Source organism: Neodiprion virginianus, chromosome 1 (genome assembly GCF_021901495.1).
Source record: "Neodiprion virginianus isolate iyNeoVirg1 chromosome 1, iyNeoVirg1.1, whole genome shotgun sequence".
Classification (NCBI taxonomy): Eukaryota; Metazoa; Arthropoda; class Insecta; order Hymenoptera; family Diprionidae; genus Neodiprion; species Neodiprion virginianus.
Window position 1 is genome coordinate 1,719,679 of NC_060877.1, and position 24,223 is coordinate 1,743,901.

General features: G+C 40.9%; 3 protein-coding genes across 6 annotated transcripts in view; 1 reads left to right on the top strand and 2 right to left on the bottom strand.

The window, feature by feature from the left end:
* The first annotated feature begins 290 nt into the window (after positions 1-290).
* On the top strand, positions 291-9,241 carry LOC124298592 (uncharacterized). The gene is made up of 14 exons (XM_046750790.1): positions 291-4,447; positions 4,547-5,896; positions 5,972-6,113; positions 6,208-6,451; positions 6,543-6,754; positions 6,829-7,002; positions 7,091-7,278; positions 7,349-7,544; positions 7,619-7,816; positions 7,892-8,042; positions 8,115-8,271; positions 8,370-8,540; positions 8,618-8,816; positions 8,984-9,241. The coding sequence occupies exons 1-14, from the start codon at positions 308-310 to the stop codon at positions 9,160-9,162; spliced, it is 7,701 nt and encodes a 2,566-aa protein (XP_046606746.1). The 5' UTR covers positions 291-307; the 3' UTR covers positions 9,163-9,241.
* Positions 9,242-9,336: 95 nt separating this feature from the next.
* On the bottom strand, positions 9,337-12,289 carry LOC124298678 (leucine-rich melanocyte differentiation-associated protein-like). Of its 3 annotated transcripts, XM_046751025.1 has the most exons (5): positions 11,096-11,174; positions 10,533-10,784; positions 10,119-10,379; positions 9,839-10,034; positions 9,337-9,570 (listed from the first exon to the last, which is right to left on the bottom strand). In XM_046751025.1, coding segments are annotated over exons 1-5 (744 nt in total). In that variant the 5' UTR covers positions 11,098-11,174; the 3' UTR covers positions 9,337-9,537. The 3 variants fall into 3 exon arrangements, with proteins under 3 accessions (XP_046606981.1, XP_046606971.1, XP_046606990.1); XM_046751015.1 differs by having other exon boundaries at positions 9,339-10,034; XM_046751034.1 differs by lacking the exon at positions 11,096-11,174 and adding an exon at positions 11,874-12,289 and having other exon boundaries at positions 9,341-10,034.
* Positions 12,290-14,739: 2,450 nt separating this feature from the next.
* Positions 14,740-24,223, bottom strand: part of LOC124298689 (calexcitin-1) — a 54,042-nt gene continuing 44,558 nt past the window's right edge. For both annotated transcript variants that reach the window (XM_046751049.1, XM_046751059.1), the window contains exons 3-7: positions 21,614-21,666; positions 19,148-19,267; positions 18,057-18,171; positions 16,570-16,667; positions 14,740-15,567 (exon numbers count right to left, since the gene is read on the bottom strand). In XM_046751049.1, coding sequence (XP_046607005.1) covers positions 15,454-15,567; positions 16,570-16,667; positions 18,057-18,171; positions 19,148-19,267; positions 21,614-21,666 — 500 coding nt within the window. In that variant the 3' untranslated portion in view covers positions 14,740-15,453. The remainder of the gene's footprint in view (positions 15,568-16,569; positions 16,668-18,056; positions 18,172-19,147; positions 19,268-21,613; positions 21,667-24,223) is intronic.

Below are 24,223 nucleotides of genomic sequence, written 5' to 3' on the forward strand. Positions count from 1 at the left end.
ATCGCATACATAACATTATGGTTTTTTTCACCAATGGCGCAACGTGTTGTTATTTATTATCGTTACTTTTGTATACGGTTGCACTGCTACGCAAATATAGCGCATATAACGTGCAACGTTGCAAAAACACTCCGACGATTTTCGTACCCTCTCGAAAGAATCAGCGTTCGATCAAATTTCAGTAACTCAATTACACGCGTCGCGCTAACGATTCCATTCCCTTCGCGTATAAATCGCAGCAAAAAAGAAAAAAAAAAAAAAAAGAGAAAAGAAAGAAACAAAGATCGCATCGAGCACGATAACAAAAATGTGCCAATACCCGATTATTGGCGTATTGATATTGCTCTTGGGGCCCATCAGCGCGAGTCTAGCCTCGTACGAAGACTTGAGTTCCCTCGAGGTCTCTGACGCATCCTCGTCGGCAAGCGCCTCTTATGAGGCCAAGGAGTATCAGGACGATTACAAAGCGGCGCCGGTGTATCGAAGAAACACCGAGAACTCGTACGAGGATGGAGTCCCATTGGTCCTGCCCCAACTGGACGACACGGTGGCGTACTGGGAATCCATTTACGGAACTGACGACGTCCCGGAATTTGAGGAGCCGCCGGTGATCGAGGGTGAGACGATTTTCATGGACATGGACGACCTGGTGGAGGATGAAGACCCGGAAACGATCCAAGTGAAGCGCAACGCTTCGCCACCGAGAGGGCTTGGAGAAGATTTCGTAGTATCTCGACCCTCCGGGGACGCCGACTATCAGACTCGAATGGCGAGCACTAACCGGCCGGAATTTTACGATGCGAAGTCTCTGGGGGACTCTGAGAGTTCAACGGCGCTCAAGACCGATAAAGACGGGCAGGTTTATGGGTCTGAGGATTCCGCGAGTGCGGTTTTTTCGTCGAGTTTTAATCACGGCGTGAAAAGCACCCAGCGATCGGAGTCGAGCAGTGCGGTTGGTATGAGGGCTTCGCTTGATATTGATAATGAAATGGAAAGTGCTTTGGAGTCTCCAGAGGCGTTTCGAGCTCCCTGGGAAGCCAGGTCGATTAGATCGAACATGCAAATCGAACCGTTGGGAAATTCTAAGCGGAAGATCATGCAGGCGAAGAAGGACCTTGTCAGTTTAGCTGCCTCAGGCGCCAGCGAGGCAGAAATAGCTGAAGCTATGCAGAGGACAGTCGAGGCCAAGCAGGACCTCATTGATTCGGTAATATTTTCGACTATCAGCGCGGTGCAGAGCAGAAAGGCATTAGTTGACTCTCTCGCGACAGACATTCATCAACGAAAATGTTGTTCGACTACAACCAGATCGCAGAGCAGGAGCAGAAACTCGTCTCGATCGGTTTTAAATTCTACGCATAAAATAATTCAGGCGAAAAAAGATCTGCTCGATTCAATAACATCTCCGCGAACAGAAAGTGTGGACGGTGACGATCAAGAATTAGGTTCCGCCACCAGTGATTTCGGGTTGAACAGTTTTTGGACAGAAAATTATCAGGGAAATAGTCAAATTAATAGTAATGTCGAGTCACATGGATCCCTTCAGTCCACTCTAGACTTAAATCTAAAAGTACTTCAGGCGAAAGGGGAGTTGATTCGCACAATAGCTGAGGGAGGTAGTCAAGAGGAAATTGATGTTGCGATAATCAAAACACTCGAGGCGAAAAAAGACCTCCTGGAATCAGTGGTGTCTATTGGAACACAGGCTGTTGACAACGGAGCAACACTTTCGACTGTGTTGGACATCGGATTGGACAATTTGTTGAACGAAGATGACCAAGTAATTAGTCTAGTTATTACTAATCGCGAATCTCATATCTCATTTCAAACAGTTTTAGAATTAAAGCGGAAACTAATTAGATCAAAAAGGAACTTGATCCGTATAGCTGCTGCAAGAGGCAGTAAATCGGAATTAATTGACGCACTAGTTGAGACGCTTGCTGCTAAAAGAGATCTCCTCAATTCAATCCTACCTGCTGAATCAGTGAACCTCGGGAATGAAGAAGAATCAGCTTCTCCTAGTATTTGTCTTGGATTAGATACGATTTTAAATAGTGATCACCAACAAAATGGTCAAATTTCTGCCAATATTCGGTCAAGTTTAGATTCGAGAAAACAATTGATTCAAGCAAAAGGGAATTGCATTAAAACAGCTCTGACGGGAGGAAAGCAATCGGAGTTGAATAATGCGTTCTTGGAAATACTCGAAGCGAAAAGAGACCTACTGAACTCTGTGCTGGCTACCGGAGCACAGACTGTTGACAACGGAGAGACGATTTCCGTGGTGTTGGACATTGGATTTGATAGTTTATTGAATGAAGATGACGACGTAATTAGTAAGGTTGTTGCTCATCTCCAATCTCGTCTCTCACTTCAAACGGTTTTACAGTTGAAGCAAAAACTAATTGAAGCGAAAGGGAATTTGATACGTACAGTTGCTGCAAGAGACACTAAATTAGAGTTAACTGAAGCGCTTTTCAAAACGCTTGCTGCCAAAAAGGATCTTCTCAATTCGATAAGCTTGGTGAATTTTGACGATAGCGAAAAATCAGCTTCTTCTAGTATTGATCTCGGATTAGATACTATTTTGAGTAGCGATTATCAACAAAATGGTAAAATTTTGGCCGATTTTCACTCCATTTTAGATTCGAAAAAAAAACTGATTCAAGCAGAGGGGAATTTGATTGAAACTGCTGTGGCTGGCGGCAATCAACCGGGATTGAATAATTCGTTTTTGGAAACACTAAATGCGAAGCAAGATCTAGTTGATTCAATGATATCACCCTCAGGCAAGACAGGCGTTGATAACGAAAAAGACTCCACTTCTGGTGCAATAGATCTTGGACTGGATAGTTTTTCGAACGAGAATGATCAGGCAGCTGCTCCAATTTTATTAAATCTCCGACCTCAATCCTCATATCAGTCAAGGTTAGACTCTAAGCGAAAAAGAATCGACGCAAAAAAGAATTCGAGTTGTAAAACTACATGTGAAAATGGTAGAGCAGATTTGTCCGAAGTAGTTACGAAAACACCTAATTCTAAGAAGGAGCTGCTTGACACGACGCGATCTACTGGAACGTGTCGTGCTACTAAAAAATACTCCAACGCCGTTCGAAAGTCTACAATGGATAGTTCGTCGAACAGAAGTTTTAAAAACGAGGGAAAAATTGTACACGCAAGTCGTCAAAAAAATCAAGCATCACGGCAATCGGTATCGAATTCTAAGCGAAAAATAATTCAAGCGACGAAGAATTTAATTCAGCCAATTATTGCCGGTGGTTCTGAAACAGAATTTAGTGAAGCGTTCAGGAAAACGCTTGATGCTAAAAAAGAGCTTCTGGATTCGGCCACATCAACTAGAGTCGAGATAGCTAATAATGCGAGGGACTCGTGTCGTGCGGATTCCCTACAATCACTCATAAATTTGAAGAGAAAATTAATTCAGACGAAAAAGGGTCTGCTTGACACAGTCACGACAGGAAGTAATGCAGCCACGGTCAATGACGCACTTATTAAAGCACTCAATGCCAAGGAAGACCTAATTGATTCGATAATATCACAAAACGATGGCGATTTAGTACCGGGTTTGACAATTCAGAGTGAAGTTGTGGCCTCATCAACTTTGAGGAACCTTAACTTATCTGGGAAATTGAATAGCCAAACGGAAGTTACTGGTGAAACAACGACAATTCAAAATGAGGAAAACTCTGTTCAATCGACTTCAACTGGATCTAACAGCATTATTGTTGAAGGAGAAATTGGAATATCGAGTTCTTCGAATAGTATTAATCGTGGTAACGATATGTCGACGAATGTGAACAAGAAAATTCAAACTAATGACCAGGACGCGGGCGATTTACAAGGAAGTCTGTCGATTGGCTATAATGAAGACAATTTTTCGGCGAGCACAGGAAGCCTTGAGTTGTCAGGGAAATTGAGTGGCGAAGTGGAAATTACTGGTGGAACCACGAAAATTCAAGGCGAAGGACGCCTTATTCAGGCGTCATCAAGCGGATCGAGCAACGTTGCTGTTGAAGGAGAAATCGGAATATCAAGTTCTTCGAATGCCATCAATCAAGGAAACGGCACCTCTCTAAATGTGAACAACAACATTCAAACGGACGGTCAGGCTTTGAGCGACTTACAAGGGAGTCTGACCATAGACTGCAGCAGAAATGACTATTCGACAAGTTCGGGAAGCTGTGAGTTGTCTGGGGAATTAGACGATGAAGTGGAAATCACTGGTGGAACGACGAATATTCAAGGTAAAGGATACCTTATTCAGTCGTCATCAAGCGGATCGAGCAACATTGCTGTTGAGGGAGAAATCGGAATATCAAGTTCTTCGAATGCCGGCAATCATGGAAACGACATATCTTTAAGTGTGAACAAGAATATTCAAACAGACGGTCAGGCCTCGAGCGACTTACAAGGGAGTCTGACAATAGGCTACAACGGAAATGACTCTTCGACAAGTTCAGGAAGCTGTGAGTTGTCTGAGGAATTAGACGAAGAAGTGGAAGTCACTGGTGGGACGACGAAAATTAAAGGCGAAGGACGCCTTATTCAGACGTCATCAAGTGAATCGAGCAACATTGCTGTTGAGGGAGAAATCGGAATATCAAGTTCTTCGGATGCCGGCAATCAAGGAAACGGCATATCTCTGAGTGTACAGGAGAATATTCAAACGGACGGTCAGGCCTCGAGCGATTCACAAGGGAGTCTGACAATAGGATACACCGGAAATGACTTTTCGACAAGCTCAGGAAGCCATGAGTTGTCTGCGGAATTAGACGATGACGTGGAAGTTACCGGTGGAATGACCGAAATTCAAGGTCAAGGACGCCTTATTCAGACGTCATCAAGTGGATCCAGCAACATTGCTGTTCGGGGAGAAATTGGAATATCAAGTTCTTCGAATATTAGCAATCAAGGAAACGGCATCTCTCTGAGTGTGAACAAGAACATTCAAACAGACGGTCAGACCTCGAGCGACTTACAAGGGAGTCTGACAATGGGCTACAGCAGAAATGACTCTTTGACAAGTTCGGAAAGCTGTGAGTTGTCTGGGGAAGTAGACGGCAAATTGGGAAACACCAGCGGAACGACGAAAATTGAAAATCGAGGAAGTTCTCTTCAGTCGTCTATAACTGGCGCCAGCAGTGTCGCTGTGTCGAGTTCTTCGAGTTCTGTTGAAAGTTCAACTCAGATATCGCTAACTGCGAACAAGGATAAGACTAACGCGCAAATTTCCAGAAATCTGCATACAAATTTGGTAACAAAACAAACTGGAGGTACTAGCGAAGCGCTCAAAGAAGAAACGGTGAACGTGGTGATGCAAGAAAGTCTGGAAAATGCAAGTTCTTCAAGTGAAAACTCTGGAAAAGAGGTCAGTGAGCCAACGAACGTAGAAATTGCGAGCAGTAGCAGTAGCGAACTCTCTGGTTCTTTCAACACCAAAAATCATTCAACAACCAACACAGCTACAAGTAATTCAGGAATCGAATCGTCAGTTGAATTAGGAAGCTCGTTTGAAGCGAAAGCGGAAGATGGCTCGCAATTAATTGATTCAGAATGCGCGTTGGGACAATGCGGAGTAAGCGGAAAATTGCACGTCAACTTGAACGCTGGGAGTGCAATCAACGTGCAAAGTAAGATCTTCCCAGCGGTGTGTCTTGCAGAGCCCACACTCTCACTGAATCTCCAAGATGAGGATCAAATTTTACACAATACCGAAATCGAATTGCAAGAAGACGTGGAGCAGCAGAAATTGATCCAAGAAGGAAACAACGAATATGCTGACGAACATGTTGAACCAATGCCGGACACTAACGGACAGCTGCTCACTAGCGACAACGATAATCAATCGAACATTGGCCGAACGTATTACGGAGAGGTGAGCGTTCTAGGATAAGATTACTTAAATAATTCTGAGATATCTTTACTTACGATGATTTCGTGGTGTCGACAGAATACCCAATACTCCACAGGTGGTGGCATTTTTTCCAACGCTCATCACCGCCTCATAAACTTGGACGTGAACTGCACTGGAAAAACTGCGTTCATGAACCCCGAGTGTCAGCAGCTGAACGCAAACCTGGGACATCCACGAGGCTAGTGATTCACTAATTCACTCATTGTCAACTGTCACAGTCTTTTTTCACGTTTTCTTTTTACACTTTTACGAATAAACGTTTCACTTCACAGATTCAAGCATGTCAATCACCCTCCGAACCGTCAAAACGTACTTAAGCCACGGACAAGAGCTTGCGCAAGAAATGCAGAATCGTGCTAAGTGGCTCTGCGAAGAAGGTTTCATCCCAAAACTTCATACACCGGCGATGCTTCACCTCCTCAACAGCTTGGCAACTGAAAATACGGTGGAAATCAGTCAAAAGTCAGAGTTCTCTTTGTTTGGTACAAAACTTCTGCAACGTAGACTATCCTCAGAGTGAGTAAAATTATTTACTTACCAAGCAGCAAGCGGACTTGAAAAATTATTCCGGCGAGTAAAGCGACATTCGTTTTCTTCATCATTCCAGTTTCGATGTGACGCCAAACACTTTCCTCGAATTCCTCCAGCATCACGCGTTCCGCGTGATTGGAACCGGGCTTTGCTACGTTCGTCCAAAACGCTGTCCGACTAACCAGATGTACAGAACTTTCGATGGCTCCTGCAACAACCAGAAACACCCCACTTGGGGACAGACTAATACAGCATTCGCCAGGGTTCTTCAATCCCGCTATTCTGACGGTAAGAGAACTTCTTCGATTCTGAGCCGATGAACAGTCAAGCACTTGACTGACGCCCTGAATTCCAACATACAGGAGTACATGAACCGCCGAAGAGTGTCACTGGAGAGGATTTGCCGAATCCACGCCTGCTGAGTGTTCAGTGCTTTTCGCAAAACGGCGTAAGCGATCGAAGACTGACTTTAGCCGTTGCTCAGTGGGGTCAATTGCTCGCACACGATACGGCTATGCAGACGCCCGACCAAACCGGTGAGTCCGTTTGAGAGATGCACAACCTCTTCAGTCATTTTGAAAGTATATGAAAATAATTTTCACTCTCTCTACACTTTTGCAACAGCCAAGGGTGGGATACGGTGTTGCGCTGATGGTAAACAGCTCTCCAAAAGTCTGCAGCATCACTCTTGTCTGCCGATAGAAATACCGAAGAATGACGAATTTTATTCACGATTTGGAAGTGAGTGCATGGAGTTCGTGAGGTCGATGACAGTTTCGAGGGAGGATTGCAGTCTAGGTCCAGCCGAGCAAGTAAGATACCGTTTCAAGAACAATTTTAGTGACACGGGATCAAACGGTATCAATTCAAACTTGTCGTCAGATAAACACGGTGTCCAGCTATTTGGACGCTTCGCAGCTCTACGGATCGGACAAGGAAACTGCCGATCGGCTCAGAGCCTTCGAAGGAGGTAGACTGAAGGTGTCCATTAGACGGGGGCGCGAACTTCCGCCCGTAATGACGAACCGTTCACGCTATTGCGATGTAATGAGTCCATCGGAGGTCTGTTACCTAGCAGGTATGATAATAGGTTCACGTTTGCCGTGACATCTGATCGGAACACTCTCCGGACTGAACTGCCTCATCTTTCAGGAGATGTCCGGGTAAATCAAGTCCCTCATCTGACTGCATTGCAAATATGTCTTCTGAGGGAGCACAACAGAATAGCGGACGAGTTGCAGCGCCTGAATCCGCACTGGGAAGATGAACGCGTATTTCAGGAGACCAGGAAAATCGTGATCGCTGAGTACCAGCACATCACTTACAGCGAGTGGCTTCCAGTTGTAATCGGTAAAGTAAAAACCTATTTCTTCTCCTGTGAAGTTCAGCCATGTACAACCTGAATCACCAATTGTTTGATCCCAGGAAAGAAGTATTGCCAGAGATACGGACTGACGCCACGAAACCAGGGCGGGATGTCGCGGGCTTATGATCCACGTGTCAGAGCAACGACGATCAACGGCTTCACCACGGCAGCTTATCGCTCATTCCACTCGATGTTGGACGGACATATCCAGTGCGTTTACCATTAAATCCAGTCGAGTAAATCGAGTCTATCATTTTCCTAATGATTTTCTTGTTCTCGCAGTCTCTGCCCGGCGAGCAGGGAGATATCGCACACTCTCCGTCTGAGCAACCATTACTTCCGTCCTCAGGTCATAGAGCGAAATGACAATCTGGATGATCTGATTAGAGGACTGGTAACTCAGCCGATGCAAAAATCCGACATCAATTTCGACCCTGAGGTAGTGTTCGTGTAATGTGATAAGTTAATGACTCAGATCAACCATCGATAAATTTGCCAATCTACCATTTCATCGGTATAACACACGCTTCTCACCAGATTACCGAATATTTATTTCGGTCAAGGAGCGAGTTTGGCCTGGATTTGGAATCGCTCGATATCCAGCGTGGCAGAGACCATGGCATTCCAGGTTACAATCGTTATCGTGAAATATGCGGACTGACATATGCGACCGACTTCGACGATCTACGCCGGGAAATTCCGCTCGAAGTACGTATGCTAGATCTTTGCGGTCGTCTAGCAGAATAAGACGTGTGTTTTCATGGTGGTTTCAATCCAATTTTCAGAACATCAACAAGCTGAAAAAAGTCTACGCTCACGTAGACGATATCGATTTGATAGTCGGTGCAGTGATGGAGAGAAAACCTCCTGGTAGCATTCTTGGTCCTATTGTCAGATGCCTCCTTGGCGAGCAATTCTACAGGAGTAGAATCGGCGACAGATATTTTTATGACAATGCCGATCAGCCGCATTCCTTTACTCCAGGTAATATCAGCGTTGACATGTAGAATTCGATATCGTTGATTCCAAAATATGTTGCAATATTAGGGCAAGAGAATTTCGTTTAAACCTATTTCCACAGTTTTGGGATGTATATCATACACTGGTATATAGCATTGTGCATTAACCATTGATTATTACCGTATTTCCAGAGCAATTCGAGGAAATCAAGAAGGCATCCCTTGCCAGACTTTTATGTGACACAGGTGATAATATAGAAGAAATTCAACCAGAACCTTTCAGATTAATTGCATTCAACAATCCTCTGACATCCTGCTCTGCTCTGCCACGACTTGATCTTTCTCTGTGGCAAGAGACAGAGTGCAGTTAGAGAAGACATTTTGTCATCCAGTCGACCGTGTCGATTGTGTCAATATGTAAAACTAAAAATATGTAGCAAGATATAATATATTATATACATATATATACGAATATCGTACATTTTTGTTTATTTGTATACAAATTAGATATTACGTGATTTATTATATATATATAATACATCATATTTTTATAATGACCCGCGATTTTGTTTGATAATTATTACAAATACAGTAAATCCCCTATAATTTTATAGAAGCAATGTTTTCGTAAAAAAATAGTACCTATATTTGTCATCGATATATGAATTTTTGCAAACCAGAACCGTAGAGATCGTTCTTTTTTTCTCGTTTCTCATAACATGGATTGTGCGGGGCGATTAATTTCATCATAAATTAACGACGAAGAGAGTCGTTTCAACCTTTAACAGAGACGTGTACGTTTTAACATCGGACCACTGGTGTGTATACTAACGACTCAATGTTTCATTTCATTGTTCAGTAATAATATAAAGTGTAGCGGTCAGACAGTCTTATGAACCGCGCATTACCGCAGTCTCGTTCTACATACGTATACCTGCGTTACGTAGTTTTATTTTTTATGTAAAAAACGGCGAGGTTTTCGATATGAAATCTTTTAATACTCCATTAAATAATAAAATTAGAACCTTTTGGAACTTTGGACCTTACTGGCAGTGCAGGTTTAGAGAGTATGCTCGACATTTTGTTGCGTAAGTGCTTGAGACACTCTGGAACCTGTGTCGTTTCAGCTATTTGGTCAAACAATGGCCTTTTAAAAAGCCTCTTGGCTTCCAATCTTTGCTCAGGTGTCACGGCTCTGTCGTCCAAATGCACCAAATGTGGAAACCATGATATCACGAACAGTCTGAAACGGACATTGAAAGTAAAGTAACAAAAATTCAGGATTACGAACAGACTCAAAACGAATAATTGCTACACACGTCATTACCTGCTTTGTAAGTATTCGTAAAACGATCCGCCGTTCAGGTAACTCGGCGCTGCCTTGTTGCCCATCATGCATAGATAGCGAAGATTCGGCACACTGGCACGAAGATTTTTCACGAATGGATACAAATCTTCAATTTTATTATGATTTAACCACAGCAGTTGGAGCTTTGGCAACGGCGGAAATATCGTGTATGAATCTATGTTGTTATGGTCAAGATTTAGCGACGTCATATTATCAAATTCAGCTAAGAACTGGAGATTTCTGTGAGAGAAAAAGTTAAACTTACTTTTGAAATCAAGTAATTCATGACAAATGATGAAACAGTCACTGAATTTTATTCCCCTTCATGTTGAACTTTGTGACAAAGAACAGAATTAATTATTATTCTATTTAGAAGAAAGTTTCTGAACTCACCTACTAAACTTGTTGTAGCTGATGTCTAGAGTTCCAAGAGTGCTGCCGTAGGTCTCTATTATGTCGAACGGCATATGAAACAAATTTTCAAAAGCTAAAGAGAGCGCCTTGTCAGACTCAGATTCAGTAGCACCGTTTTGAGTGCTTCTCGAATGAGTGTCGACAAAAACAAGTTTAGCTAAGGACGTCATGGCGAGCTCTTCTACCTCCTCCGCATCGTCTATCGATTCAAGATCATGGCTGAGGTCGAACCTGAGCGGATAAAATAAAAGCGTGTTGAGTGATGAATTAGAGCGAATGAACCTAGCGATCACGCACTGTGATACGACTAATTGTTATTGCTCAGTTGAAAACCGCATGTCTTGTCATTTAGTCTGTTTCTTGATGGAAAAAAAGATGCATACAAGTTAGTTAGCTTGTATGTTTACACAAGTTAGATAAGGGGGAGTGCGCGATACAGAATTGTTAGGAAAAATAGAAGACAAAGTAACGGACGGAGCACAAGTTAGAGAAAAATATTTTCGAACAAATTTATCAGTTCTAGTCGTTTTATATATACTCACATGCTGGCTCGTTGCAATCGTTTAAAATGTCACGGATAACGATAATTAGTTTGTATAATTAAAAAATGTACACGATGCTCTATGGTTCTTCTGCGTTCCACCACGTCGCTTGATATCAATTTATTTCTGATAAGCACAAGGTTGAAATCCTCAGCTGCAACAGCCTTCTGACGGAGGAGGAGAAGGAGTTTGTACCCGCATATCGTTTCACAATCTAATTGTTTGAAGAAGCTCCCAAATAATAAATGTAAATACAACATGTGCACGCTCCTTGGAATTGTTTACATGACTAATCAGCGACTGTTCGGCGGTTCTGCGGGATGCAGATTGGCCGTATCGATGCACGCATACGAATTACGAACGAGTATCGCGGATGATAAATCGGATGTAAGTATATCTATCATCGGCACCGTCCACGTGAGGGTCGGATGATAGGCATCGAATAAGTAGCCTTGTAACAATTGATACTTAATTTTAGTCTTAAAATGTAAACTGATAACAGAAATGAGACACAAAGTTTCAACGTTCTGACTTTTATACGACCTTAATAATAATCCTGATAGTAACAGATACCGCGGACTTGACTCAAAGCCGATGTTAGGTTAGGATACGTTAGGCTAGGTTAGGTTGGGTTCCGACTTCGACTTATTATCTCGCATTAAATCGTCGAGTCGGTATTCGCCTGCCGCAAGTATTTATACGATATGATATAAAATCTCTGCATTCCTTTCGATTCTTTCGTATCAACGTTCTTATCATTATCATTATCAAAACTCACCAAACTTCAGCGCTTCTGCGTCTGTAGCATCGCTGCAACGAGCTCGGCGGTTCGGTTTACAACCTTACGGGTGTTTTCTTTGCCCCAGGAATAAGGGGAATAACCCACGCGTACCCTAAGCCACCCATCATAGTTCCCGACACCCCAACTTCGAATTGAAGCTCTTTGGTCACGTGTAGTTAGCACACGAAACTCGGAGCTCGGCGGTCGGTACGAGAGGTGAAGAAGCCACGGATTTCGTACAACCCACTCCGCTCGGCGATAAGGATTAATCGATCAGTTTATTGACCGATCGAGCTTGACTTTTGCTGCCGGCCGTAGCGTCTGCATATTTATTTTCATATTTTTTTCCCGTACACCCAAGTATGCCGACCGTGCTTTTCACAGGGCAGACGTTTCCACGCTGAATGACAGTGACGACGGCACCGTCTCGACTGTGAGGTAATCGATCTAAAAAATATGCAATACATATCCAACGATTGAAATTCAATTTTTCTTAACCGTAGCGCCATCTTGAAAAGGACGCAACAAAGCGTCGGGTCGGTAAGGTAGATAGGTGTGCATCCCGGAATTCGATAAAAATGTCGACGAATGTACCGGAGTATTGTTGGAGTTGGTAAGAGAGGAGGATAGGCAACCGGTTACACCGCAATGTTTGTTGAACTACAGATTATTCGGAGTCGAGATAAGCGTAGAAGTAAATTCTGATTTAATAGCGTCCGTAGGATATTTTCTCCCCGGGAACACTAAGATAAATATTTGCACTGGTGTATTGACGGCTAGTGGTTTCGTAGTTTCAGCACTGGCATAGACTCGGACGAGTGTGCATACCGAGAGGATTGTTGTAGCGCGCGGCCTTCGTTATGGAGAAACTTTTCTATTTTTGGTCTTGAGATATTCAAAGTGGCCCCTTCCCATGTTTATTATACGACGCCGTGGCATAATATTTGAATAAAAGCAAAAATAAAATGCCACTACGATTTGAATCCTCCAAATAGACGAGCCTCGCCCGAGGGAAATAAGAAGTTACGGCTGACGCGATGCATTATTTATTTGATGTAGGGCATAGATATTGTATAATACTCGTACATTGTTGTATCTCATGTCGGTGTCATGAAGGGCAAGTTGAGATTAGCTTATCCGATTCTGCGATACCCATGCTAGTCTTTTGTTTATTTTGTTGAACCCTTTTCACTTGACGATGATAATATTACAGTAGAAGTACAATAACAGATATAATATAATATATATGTATAATATTCAATAGGAGAAGTAGAACATTTATATTATTATGTATTTAACCGTAATAGTGTAATGTATAATATATTGTATATTAATCATAATTCAAAAAAAAATCATCATAACTTTTTATATAATTAACAATTATACCCATGCAAGATACCGATGCTTCAGCATTGCCATTTATATTATAATAATGTAACACATACTTATATATTCTCTATAAATTATAAACCTATACAGTCATATGTATTACACGGCATAATAAGATTTCGCAAGCGTGGCAAACCCACGTAATTAGGTATCTGCATTTGTGAATTCCTAACGCAACTTCAAATATCCAACAATTACGTGTTTCATAATCGAATCCGAATCACATGAATCTGAACGTTGAATTTTTACAGTTCATTTCGATTCACGACTCACCTGCCGACTCATTCAATTTCGATATACGCGCGTGTATTAAAACTCGAATAATTGACTCGCTAAAATTGTAGAGCTAATGAAAAACGATACAAAAAATAAAAAAACAAAGGCGGAAGAGATGAGTGAAAAATGCTGTCGCGTCATCGGTAATTTAAATCGCTACCAGCAGTGAATTATGATTTATTTAATGAACGGCAAGATTATATAGGATGACGAAAGTTTAGGAGCACTTTGAGTCTCTTTAAAACTTGCATAATAATGTCACGACCAAGTTTTGAGAGAACACGGCTCGTCGCAAAGCATTTTCAAAGTTTAGGAATTACGCGCGGCAAGTCTTAAATGAATGGGTATAAAGGAGATACTGTAATTTCACAAAGCGCATTTATTACTCGATCAATATTGATTCTTGGGTGCTCGCAAAGAAGCTTTATTTCTTAGCTCATTAGACGATAAATTTGACTAAGATAAACAGAACACGTAAAGGGAACGAAATGCTTCTAAAAATTTTGACATCAATTCAAACTTCTCTTGTCTCTATTTCCGTTTGTCTCGTTTCCTTTTTTACTTATTTCTTTTTTATATATTTTTATTTTTGTAACGCTCAGGATTATAATAAACGCGATGTAATGATCGTGGTATATATTTTTCGATTTATAAAAAATTTATTATCATACTTTCATGTGATTAATGATTAATTACTCAAATTACCCTTGCGGGCATGGATATTTATACGTGAATCGGAAATTCATTCAACTCAACTGCAGGCGACTGCGATATGATGCATGGTCGTATTATTCACGAACTCAAATAAACGACGGTTTTTTTTTCAATGTATAATTACATATACGTGCTACCGTGAGGACACAACGATATAATCAGTAGAGAATTATAGGTACGATTTTAGTTGAACTGCTGCAAGCTGCAAGCTCCTGCGGTTTTTACCCAACGACTGAAGTGATCGATAAAAGTAAATTTCTTCACTTCCGTTCTTTTATGCAATTTCTCTAATTACTGAATTGATTTCATTTCCTAAACTTGATATGTTATTACAATCTCGAACTGAACTCACTAAACGGCGAAGAGGCGAATACTATAAATGATAATTAGATATCGTTATTATTCATTACATTTATTCAATCACTTACACCATAATAATCTTTATCGTATATTTATATACATATATATGTATACTAAATTGCTCTTTTCTTTTTTAGTTGTTGTTGTTGTTGTTGGTATTTTTTTTCCATTTTCTCTTTTTGTTACATATTATATATCATAGAACACTAATCATAAGATTTATCTCATTGTTTCAAAATGCGAAGGGTCGAGAAATATATATACATATATAAATATATAAATATATATATATATATATATATATATATATATATATATATTCTGAATTATAGTCTGCATCCATCGTCCTGCTCAACTCTAGACATCATTAAAAGAAATTAACCAAACAAGAGGTCACAGCTCACACTGCGAATTCTCTGTGAAAACTACGATAACATTCGAAGAATTATAATAATCGATCAAATTTTTGACATATATACGTATCAATCAAGCTGATCGTCGGGTAACTTCGCCGGTGAATAATATTGATTGAACATCATCGTTGTAGTGTTAGTTAATAATAATACAGACTCCTTTTCAATGACTCGACGATCTTCGCATTGTGTCGCGTAATAAATATGTTTATTACGCGTACGCTCGATTTACCGTTATCGTTATCATTATTATGTTCTTACTAATATTATTTTATTGATATTATTACAATATCGTAGATATGGCTTGGCTAGGACTAGTGATAGGATAATTCGTTTATTACACGACGTTCAATGAATGCATAGGAGCTTCGTTATACGTGGATACAGGGTAGGGTGTATTTATTGCGCTGAATAGATGTTTTAGTTTAATTAAACGAATTTTTGCCAAATATAAAGTTGCCAGGCGCTGACGGATCGTCGGAGGAAAAGTACTCTTTCCAAAGTTCAGTAAACTCCTCGCGTGTAACCTCTTTCTTCTGCTGAAATGACGTTGTTAAAAATCGCAACGATATTAACATCAACCACCCATAAACCGACGATACAACTACATAGGTAGAAAAGGGAAAAAATAAAAAATTGGTCAAATCACTTGAATGAAACGAAAAGATTCCAAACCTGTATGTATAAATTTTCTCAATCTCTTGACGAATAAATTTTTTCACATCTACCAACGGGTAAGTGTCTAGGAGCTGAAAGCTTCCTGCCTCGTGCTGAGAGTTGGTAAATTTGTTTTAAGATTCACATTGTATATTTTTCGCTTAAATATACCGTTCTCCGCGCTTGCGAGTCTATGTATACATAATTATATTTTAATACCACCAAACGCAAGATAATCCCGATCGAAATACCAACGTGACACAAGTTTGTCTCATGTGAAAAAATTTCTCTACGATATCATGTACAAATATTTTCTCATCAAACCTAGTAACTCGAGATGCTAATCTTCGCTTCGAATTTATATCGTTCAAAGAGCCGCGCCAGTTTCATCTCAAGTCTTGCTGAAACTTTGACCGGTAGCTGTAGATTGATTACATCCACACACACATATATACATATACACACACAAATGTATATATAGTAGATACAAGTCACACAGAAATGGTTCGCTCGCTATCAAAACGATCCGAGGCGAACCGCGCGCTCGGTGAAAGATAATACGAGAATTTTGCCAAGTTGTAACTTTGGGGTAAAAGCCCGCGAGCAAAAGCGACCGAAATAACAATTGCCCTCTTCTAACCGCAGCCCTTGAAGTCGCTGTTTCAGTTGCGGAACTGAGAATCCTTTCGATTTTACAAAGTCAAAGATTTTTATTGAGATGAAAAATTTCCCTTCATCTCCGGGGCATTGGTTACAAGCTTGAACGAACGTGAAGAAAAAAAATAATCAAGACACGGTAGATCATTACATTCACAGGCAAAGATCAGATGCAAAGAATTGTGCGGAAAGAGAAGGGAGAATATCCTCTCGATTATTATACTTACTCCCGACAGTTTGCTGAACGCGGTTCTGCAGTCGCTTATTGGAATGCCGTAGGTTGTACAAACGCTGGTGAATTCCTCCTCGTCAATGCGTCCGTCGTCTGTTGATAAATGTCGGTTAATTAATCGAGACGAGTTTATAGGTAAGTTCTGGGTTAGGTTTGCCGCAAAGGAATGCCTGGAGGGAATCGAGACGGCGGAGAATTCTACATCTGGATAAGTGACTTCGAAACAGTGACGACGTGGTATGTAACTCATTAGTATTTATACCGTACTCAAACTGAGAAATATTTACGATGTAACTGCGTAATTAGCATACGGTGAAAAACCGTTTTCATTTTTTACAACAACCGGATAAATTATATACTTCTGATCAGTATATTTATATTAATGCTGCAGTTGTAAGAAAATTTTAATACCGAATACACTGGTCTGCAAAAAAAAAAATCCTTTTTTCTCTTTCTTATTGTTACGTGTAATTATAATAGATTTGGTGATCTTCAATCGAAATATGATGATAAAAAATATGTACCACGTACAAATTTCAGGTAATGTTTTTTTTTTTTTTTCTTAATAAAACGCTGTTTTTGTTTACTAATTATAATCAAACGCTAATGACGGCAACAGTATTGATAAAAAAAAATTACAAAGTTAAAAAGTTTAAACATTATAATCGACAGAAAATCTATCTACTAGTAAAATTTTAGTTATTTTGTAACTTCTTTCTATATTATCTGTATGAACAGATACTATTCAAGTAGATTAGAGTAGCGTAAATGGAAAAACAAAACACAACAAATTCTGAATTTTTAACAGTAAGAAAAAAATATCCAAGAAATGGAAAGCAGATATAGATTCGGCACATCAAGACCTACATATTTGTGATATCTTTTATTTTTCGAAGGAGGATTTCGTTGCAGACCTGTGATATTGGTACTATATTTTCTTGCAAGTAAAACATTGTATAAACTTAACTATAACGATACTTGTTTTACGCTCATTCCTCACTAAGTCTAATAAGATGAAAACAAAATTTCTCCCAGTCTACCGGTACAGGTACTTTTTTAACGAAATAAGATTTAGCTCCGATCTAGAGGGGTCTAAGCGCCGGCTTCAAGTTCCACTTGATCCCGGAGTTGTTGACTTGTCCTCATGAAAGGCAACCCGCCGCAAAATAAAGTATCTCTTACGGAGTGGTTAAGCCTCTGAAACTAGGCTGAGCGAAGGGTGAGGATAAAATGAAAAATGAAAAAAACAAGTGGAGCCAAAAAAAAAAAAAAATAATAAAGAATCAACAAGAAAAAACCATAACCACCGTCTTTAAGCCATATCAGATAAGATCGGAATGATAAGAGACGGCGGGCTCCCTGGATTCTTCCCGCCGGATATTGCGCGAACGGAAATCGTTGATAAACCCGCTTTCCTCTCTTTGCTTTTAGAATTCACCGCCGCGTCGTGATCGGGGAATCAAGTCTCAACATCCGGCTTACCGGAAGTGTCCTCCAGGTCGAAGATGAAGTTCATGTAGCGCTGCTGCCATTCCAAAGCGTGCGTAGGGTCCTTGGCGTACTCCTCCCACATCGAACACCACTCGTCGCGGCTCACCTGTAATCGGGAACAATTTTTTTTTTTTTTTTCTGGTCGGGGCGGGTTAGTCTGCTTCCGAATGTCGCGAAGCCGCTGATTCGGTGTCAAGGATGTATAACCGGACGATTAACAGCGCAGTGATGAACCGATGGATCGAAAAAAAAAAAACGACGACACGATCGAGGTTCGAACGAGGAAACCCAACCCGATTTCCTTGAATTTTGTAATCAAAACAATCATGGCGGAAGGAAGAGGGTCAGAAAGTAAAGTGATCGCTCTTTCGAAAGGTCGCAATACCGAATTATCGAAGATCCATTTCATGGTATTTCAAAGTCCGGAAAGCCAAAATATTATAGAGTCGTCAAAAATTCTGTCTTATGTAAAATCCTTGTATTTTGACGACTCTTTGGTTTATTGTAGACATTCTATTTTTTTTTTTTTTTTTTCAACTCTACGAATCAAATCCTGATAGATTTGAAAACCGTATATTGAGACCCTTCTATTCGATGATCGTATTGTACTTAAGTACCCAAAGGATCATTTCCTAAGATCGAGACAAAAATTGGACAATCACGATTACAAGAAAAGTTCAGTTACCATTCATACTGACAATTCGAAACGATTTTTAAAAATTTTCCTTCACCCCAATGTAGCATCTTTTCACTTGAATTCAAGCGTGGGGGTGAAAACTTGGAAGTATCAATATTAGGAATGTCCGATATATCGAAATTTCAAAGATGCGAAAATAAAATAACGAAATCTTGATTTCCGAAAGTGTCACAGATTAGAGTGACTACTAAACTGCTAAAACCTTCCAAGTTTTGACCCCCACCCGAATACAATTTGACTCACTTTACTTGACTTGGCTTGTTCTTGCCTTTTGACCTTTGCTTGGTCGCCTCCTTTCATTGATTTTTTGTTTTCTCTACACACTCAACACCGACTCTTTGGATTGGCAACAAAGTGACGAGGTTTTTTTTTCGCATTCACTAACCTGACCGTCGTGGTTGGCGTCGGCACGCTGTCGAAGACCGTCCCAGACCTTGAGCAGACTGTCGTGAGTCTGCTGATTTTTCGGGCTGCCAGGAGCCCAGCCTCTGTTTTGGCAAATCTTCTGCAAATTAACGAAGAGCCCATTTACAGTGGATTCTGCAGCATTCGAGTACCTACATAGTAAAAATAACCTCGACTGCTGAGGTTTTAATCGATTCTCTTTGCTTCCCGAATATCTTCCGTGTCTGAATAATCAGGTTAACGAGTCGATTCCTATGAATTCCAAGAGCTATGTCGTTATCGATATAGATCTATGGCCATGAATAAAACCGTCGCATACCTGCATGCGATCAATTTTTCTTCCAAGTCCATTGGAATAATCGAGGAAAAGGTAAGAAAGAAATAAGGTAACGACCCTCGAGGTTCCGTTTGAAAAATCTTCAATCTTTGCTGATATCGCAACTTGAAGGATGGACGATCTGCGCCGTAACTAAATAGTATGCGTGTATAAATTTGCACCTTCGGGCGGAAGAGCTTTTTTATCTTTCGAGAGTATCACGGTATATAACGTTAAGTATCTTGTAGGTATACTACGTACACCTATCTGTACCTATATCCATGTATCCTGCACTCATCCGCATCATAAGTATGTATGCATGTATCAGGAGACTTTTCCCTCGGCTACTTTCTTTCTTTTAGCTTCTCATTTTTCCCTTCCCTTCGGCTGTATAATACTCTCATCTTTTTTTTTAACCATCCTACGCTTGTTATTACGAGCCAATTACCATGTTCCAAGTTTTATTTTTTCCCCTCACCCTACTCTTCATCTATCTTCTTCTTTTTTTTCGTTCCACTTACAAACGTTCTAAATTTGACAAATTTTGACTCGCAGTTTTAGAAGAGAATTTGACTAGACGGAACTGAATAGAGAAGAAATGTATATTGTAAAATTGTACAAATCGACAGGTAAAAGAATAAATTAAAACAAGGACTACGAGGTATCGGTCCGACGTTAATTCTTCGGCGTCTTATCGCAGACTGTGAATCGGTGAAACTCGTTCCTTCACGCTCACTGCAGGCTTAATTTTTTTCTTATTTGAATTAGCCACTAAGCGCGCTGTTTAAACATAGTTTCACAAAAAAAAAAAAAAAAATGTAGGAAGTCTGAAAGAACACAAGGATTTCGATAGCGAAGGCGATCAGGCGAGGGAAAAAGTTGAATCGGACAATTGGCAAGATCGAACGCCATTATTTGCTGGATGGAGAAAGCGGGGCCCGGAAGCGGGCTTAAAAGTTTTCCGTAGGTTGGTATAATGGAGGTGAAGGGTGGGGGGCAAAGATAAATCACGAGCCTATTTGTCTTAACGCAAGAAGCCGGGGGACGTCAGGTCGAAGTGGAAGAGCCAGAGGGTAGATAGAGGGGAAAAAGGGAGGGGAGGGAGGTCTGGGATCCGGGATCCGGGAGGGCCGAGAAGCCCTTCTGGCAACGCGTTTTGGCGAGATCTTCACCCACCCCTTCCTCCTTCGACATTCCGCGTTCCGCGTTCCTCCGTCCATAACTTGGTTCCTGCACATTCCGCGGGGGTTTCTCGTCCTCGGGATTGACGGTGAAACTCCGTTATCTGTATCTCGGCTCCCTCGCAGCTTTTGTGTCGGAAAGTGGCTGGCTGGCTGGCTGGATGGCCGCGAATCAACCGGCGGTATGACGGCAAGGATCTATCGGTCTTCCCGCACCGCCTAACGCTCCTTATCGCTTGCGCAATATACGCGTGTCCCGGCTGATATGGCGAAAAAAATTTTGCCGAGAGTTCTTTGATTGAAATCAAACCTACCCTACCTGAATCTCAGATTAACCCTCGTGTAACGATCACCCCGCTGCAATTCGCGTAACCCTTTTTTTCGTTCTTGTCTTTCGTACCGCTTAATATTCCAAATCGGAGATTTTATACAATGCATTGTAACACCGATGAGGGTGTTAATCGTATAAATGGGAGTATTCAAGCATAGTGAGATTGATTTGAGATAAAAGCGATTTTCCTTTATTTCACTTTCTCTTCTCCTTCTTTCGACTTTCTCTTCTAAATAAGAAACAAAAATGCCAAGCTTTCACGTGTGATCTTCTTTTTCCACGGACGTTTTATATCCTCGTATTATATACGATATCGATACGATCGCTCGAAACGAGGTCGTTTCCGTTTCGTGTTTTATTCATTTCTGATTCTTCTTTCTCTTTCAGAATATTTCAAAGCGCCAGTGGGACGTTACCTTATATAAATATACGTACATACGCGAGGCTGTACATATCTACGAAATTTTTTTTCCTCGATGCTGCAAATATATCCAAATTCCGGCAATAAATTATATTTACTTCAACTTAATATCCTAGATATCTATAGCTATTTTTACCATTCAATATAATATAACTTTGTCGCAACAACAAATCGAGTCAACGTTGATTAATGCTTACCTGAATAGCTAGTTCGAAATCCTTCTTCTCGATGGTGCCGCTCTGATTGACATCTGAAAGCGTGAAACAAACAATAACGGTTATCGATTTTCCCGCTAATTTCCACATACAGCCGCGAGGTGTTTCAGGGTATAAATTTGTTGGACAAGAATGGATTCGGATAATAGCTGGATGGATGGCTAATAGATGAATCGTTGATTCCGAGGAGCGGCATGCACCGGCGGTATTATGGCTAATTGAGCGTTTGCCTCGCTCCCTGCAACGTTCCCCAACATTTAGCCAATCGACGTTTCATCGTATAGAATGATTAATGAACCTTGCGACCCGGCGTTAACACAATTAATCCATCAGAGCGAGCTTACCAGCTTCTGTTGTGAATTCAACACGTTCGAGGGACGGATTCGCGCGAATATTCGTGAATATTTAAAAATTCCAGGCGAGTTGATCGAGCGTTTGGTTAGTTGCGTGGATGCAAAATCTTCGAAGATTAATGGAAAATGAATCAAAGTATCTAAAATATTAAATCATCGTTGAAAGTGATCGAAAGATAAAGATCTAAATTTTATCATCCAGAATTTAAGGAATGCGTTTGAATATTCACACCGTAAAAAAAAAAGGCATTGAATGAAAAAATCGAGGATCTTAGAGGCCTCGTCGTTGTGGAACAAAGTTTCAAATAAAGAAACATTCCGAGGTTGGCACGGAATGCCCCATAGATGGAATAAAAAGCAGGCACTTCTTTCGAACCCTCTGTAACTGATCCGATCACGCGATCCTCCGACACGTTCGCCCAACAGGCAGGTCTCAACCCTGCGTTCTTCACACGTTCCACCAACGGATTACTAATTCTCTTCGCGAATACCGAGGGCTGGCAGTAAGCATATTCATCCATGATGCGAACGATCCCTACGGCCTCTCCGCCGATAACGAAACCTTTACTCATTCGTCGGAATAGTGTGAAGATCTAAAGATTAATCACCCCTTCAATCGATTCTCCCGAAAACCAAGAGGGTGTGATTCTTGCATATTAACTTCACTAATTATTGCCTGAAATTCCAACAATTATTCAAAAACTAGAATTTTTAAAGCGCGATCAAAGTCGTCGAAAGTTTTTTAACGGCTCACATTTCGCGCGAGGAATAAAAAATCACTCTCTGTGATCGATGAAAAAAAAAAAAAAATTATTTACCGTGCAGCGAATGTAGCTCACTTTTTAAGCACTTTTCGTTACTGGCGTATTTTTTTTTTCATCTATAATCATGAATATCCAGCTATTTATCTATCTATTAACAACAGCGCCGTTTCGTATTTACGCAAAGTTTATATCCGTCAATCTGTCAATAGATTTGACATACTCGTGTTTAACTCTTTAAACTTTGTTTATCTAAATCCGAGGCCCCGCATATAATTTTTTGGACTTCGGTGTACATGCATAGTTATATGTATAATGTAAGTCTGGCTGCTGCAGCGGTGCATTTCGTCTTTGCATAGCCGGAGCTTTGACGCGACTTCAGTGTTTCCTCCTCCTCCTCCTCCTCTTCTTCGCAGGATAAAGTACAAAGTGCGCGATATGAAACATTGCGAAAAACCGATTATGGCAATTCTCAGCAAATCCTGTGAAATCTCGAAAGGTAATCTGACCGTTGGCCAAGAATCTATAACATACGATACACGCTTTGTATGATGAATAAAAAAATAGCCTCTTACAACCTTCGTAAATTGAATAAAAAATAACCATTACACAGACCTGCGATTAATTTCCCATGACAAGACTGAGTGGTAATTTTGATAGGTATTAGGTACGAATCTATGAAATAAATATGTATTAAAAAAATTCTATCGCGTGAATTTCCTTGGAAGAGTATGTTTTTCTATTTTTTTAGGTCCAGTAGAGTTAACTTCGAATTTCTGTGTCAAAAATGATAGCGTTGATATTTAAATATTCATTTACCTTCACCAGTTGTTGTTTACGGTGATTTTAAGCATATTTAGAGCTACGTACGACAAAATTGTTAAAAAATCCGTAAACATACCTTGCATAAAAATAAATCTCGACACGTTTTTAAAAATCATCCTAGCGCTACATTTTAATTAAACACATCTAAATCCCAAAGCCAAAAGCATTATTATTTTAAGGGCAAACGATGCGTTATATTTCGCAGGCCTGTGTTATCGGCCAACCAAAACGAACTTCCCCAACAAACGTGACAATCGTAGACAATTTCCCGCAGCTCAGAGCCGCCGCCTCGAACGTGACGATCGATAATAATTACTATAAATAAATAGCCCTAGCGGTTAAATCGGATAACAAGTGTCACCGGAGGGGTTGAAACGGCGCAAAGGGTTGAAAGGCGTCCGGGAATTTTCCCGCAGGCCGCTTTTCAAAGCTCGCGAGGCGTGATGGCCGCACGAGCTTGCGAGGCAGGCCGGAGATTCTGCAGCCGGTTCGCCTATTGTTTATATCACGATATCATCCGGCTCCTGCCTCCCATAAATAGACATCCTTCGTTTTTCCCCACTCGATAATTTTCCACCAGGAAATCCCCGGGTGTTCCTAGATATTCCCGGATCGTACCTATAATTCCGAGATCTCGTTCCGTCACCGCGGGT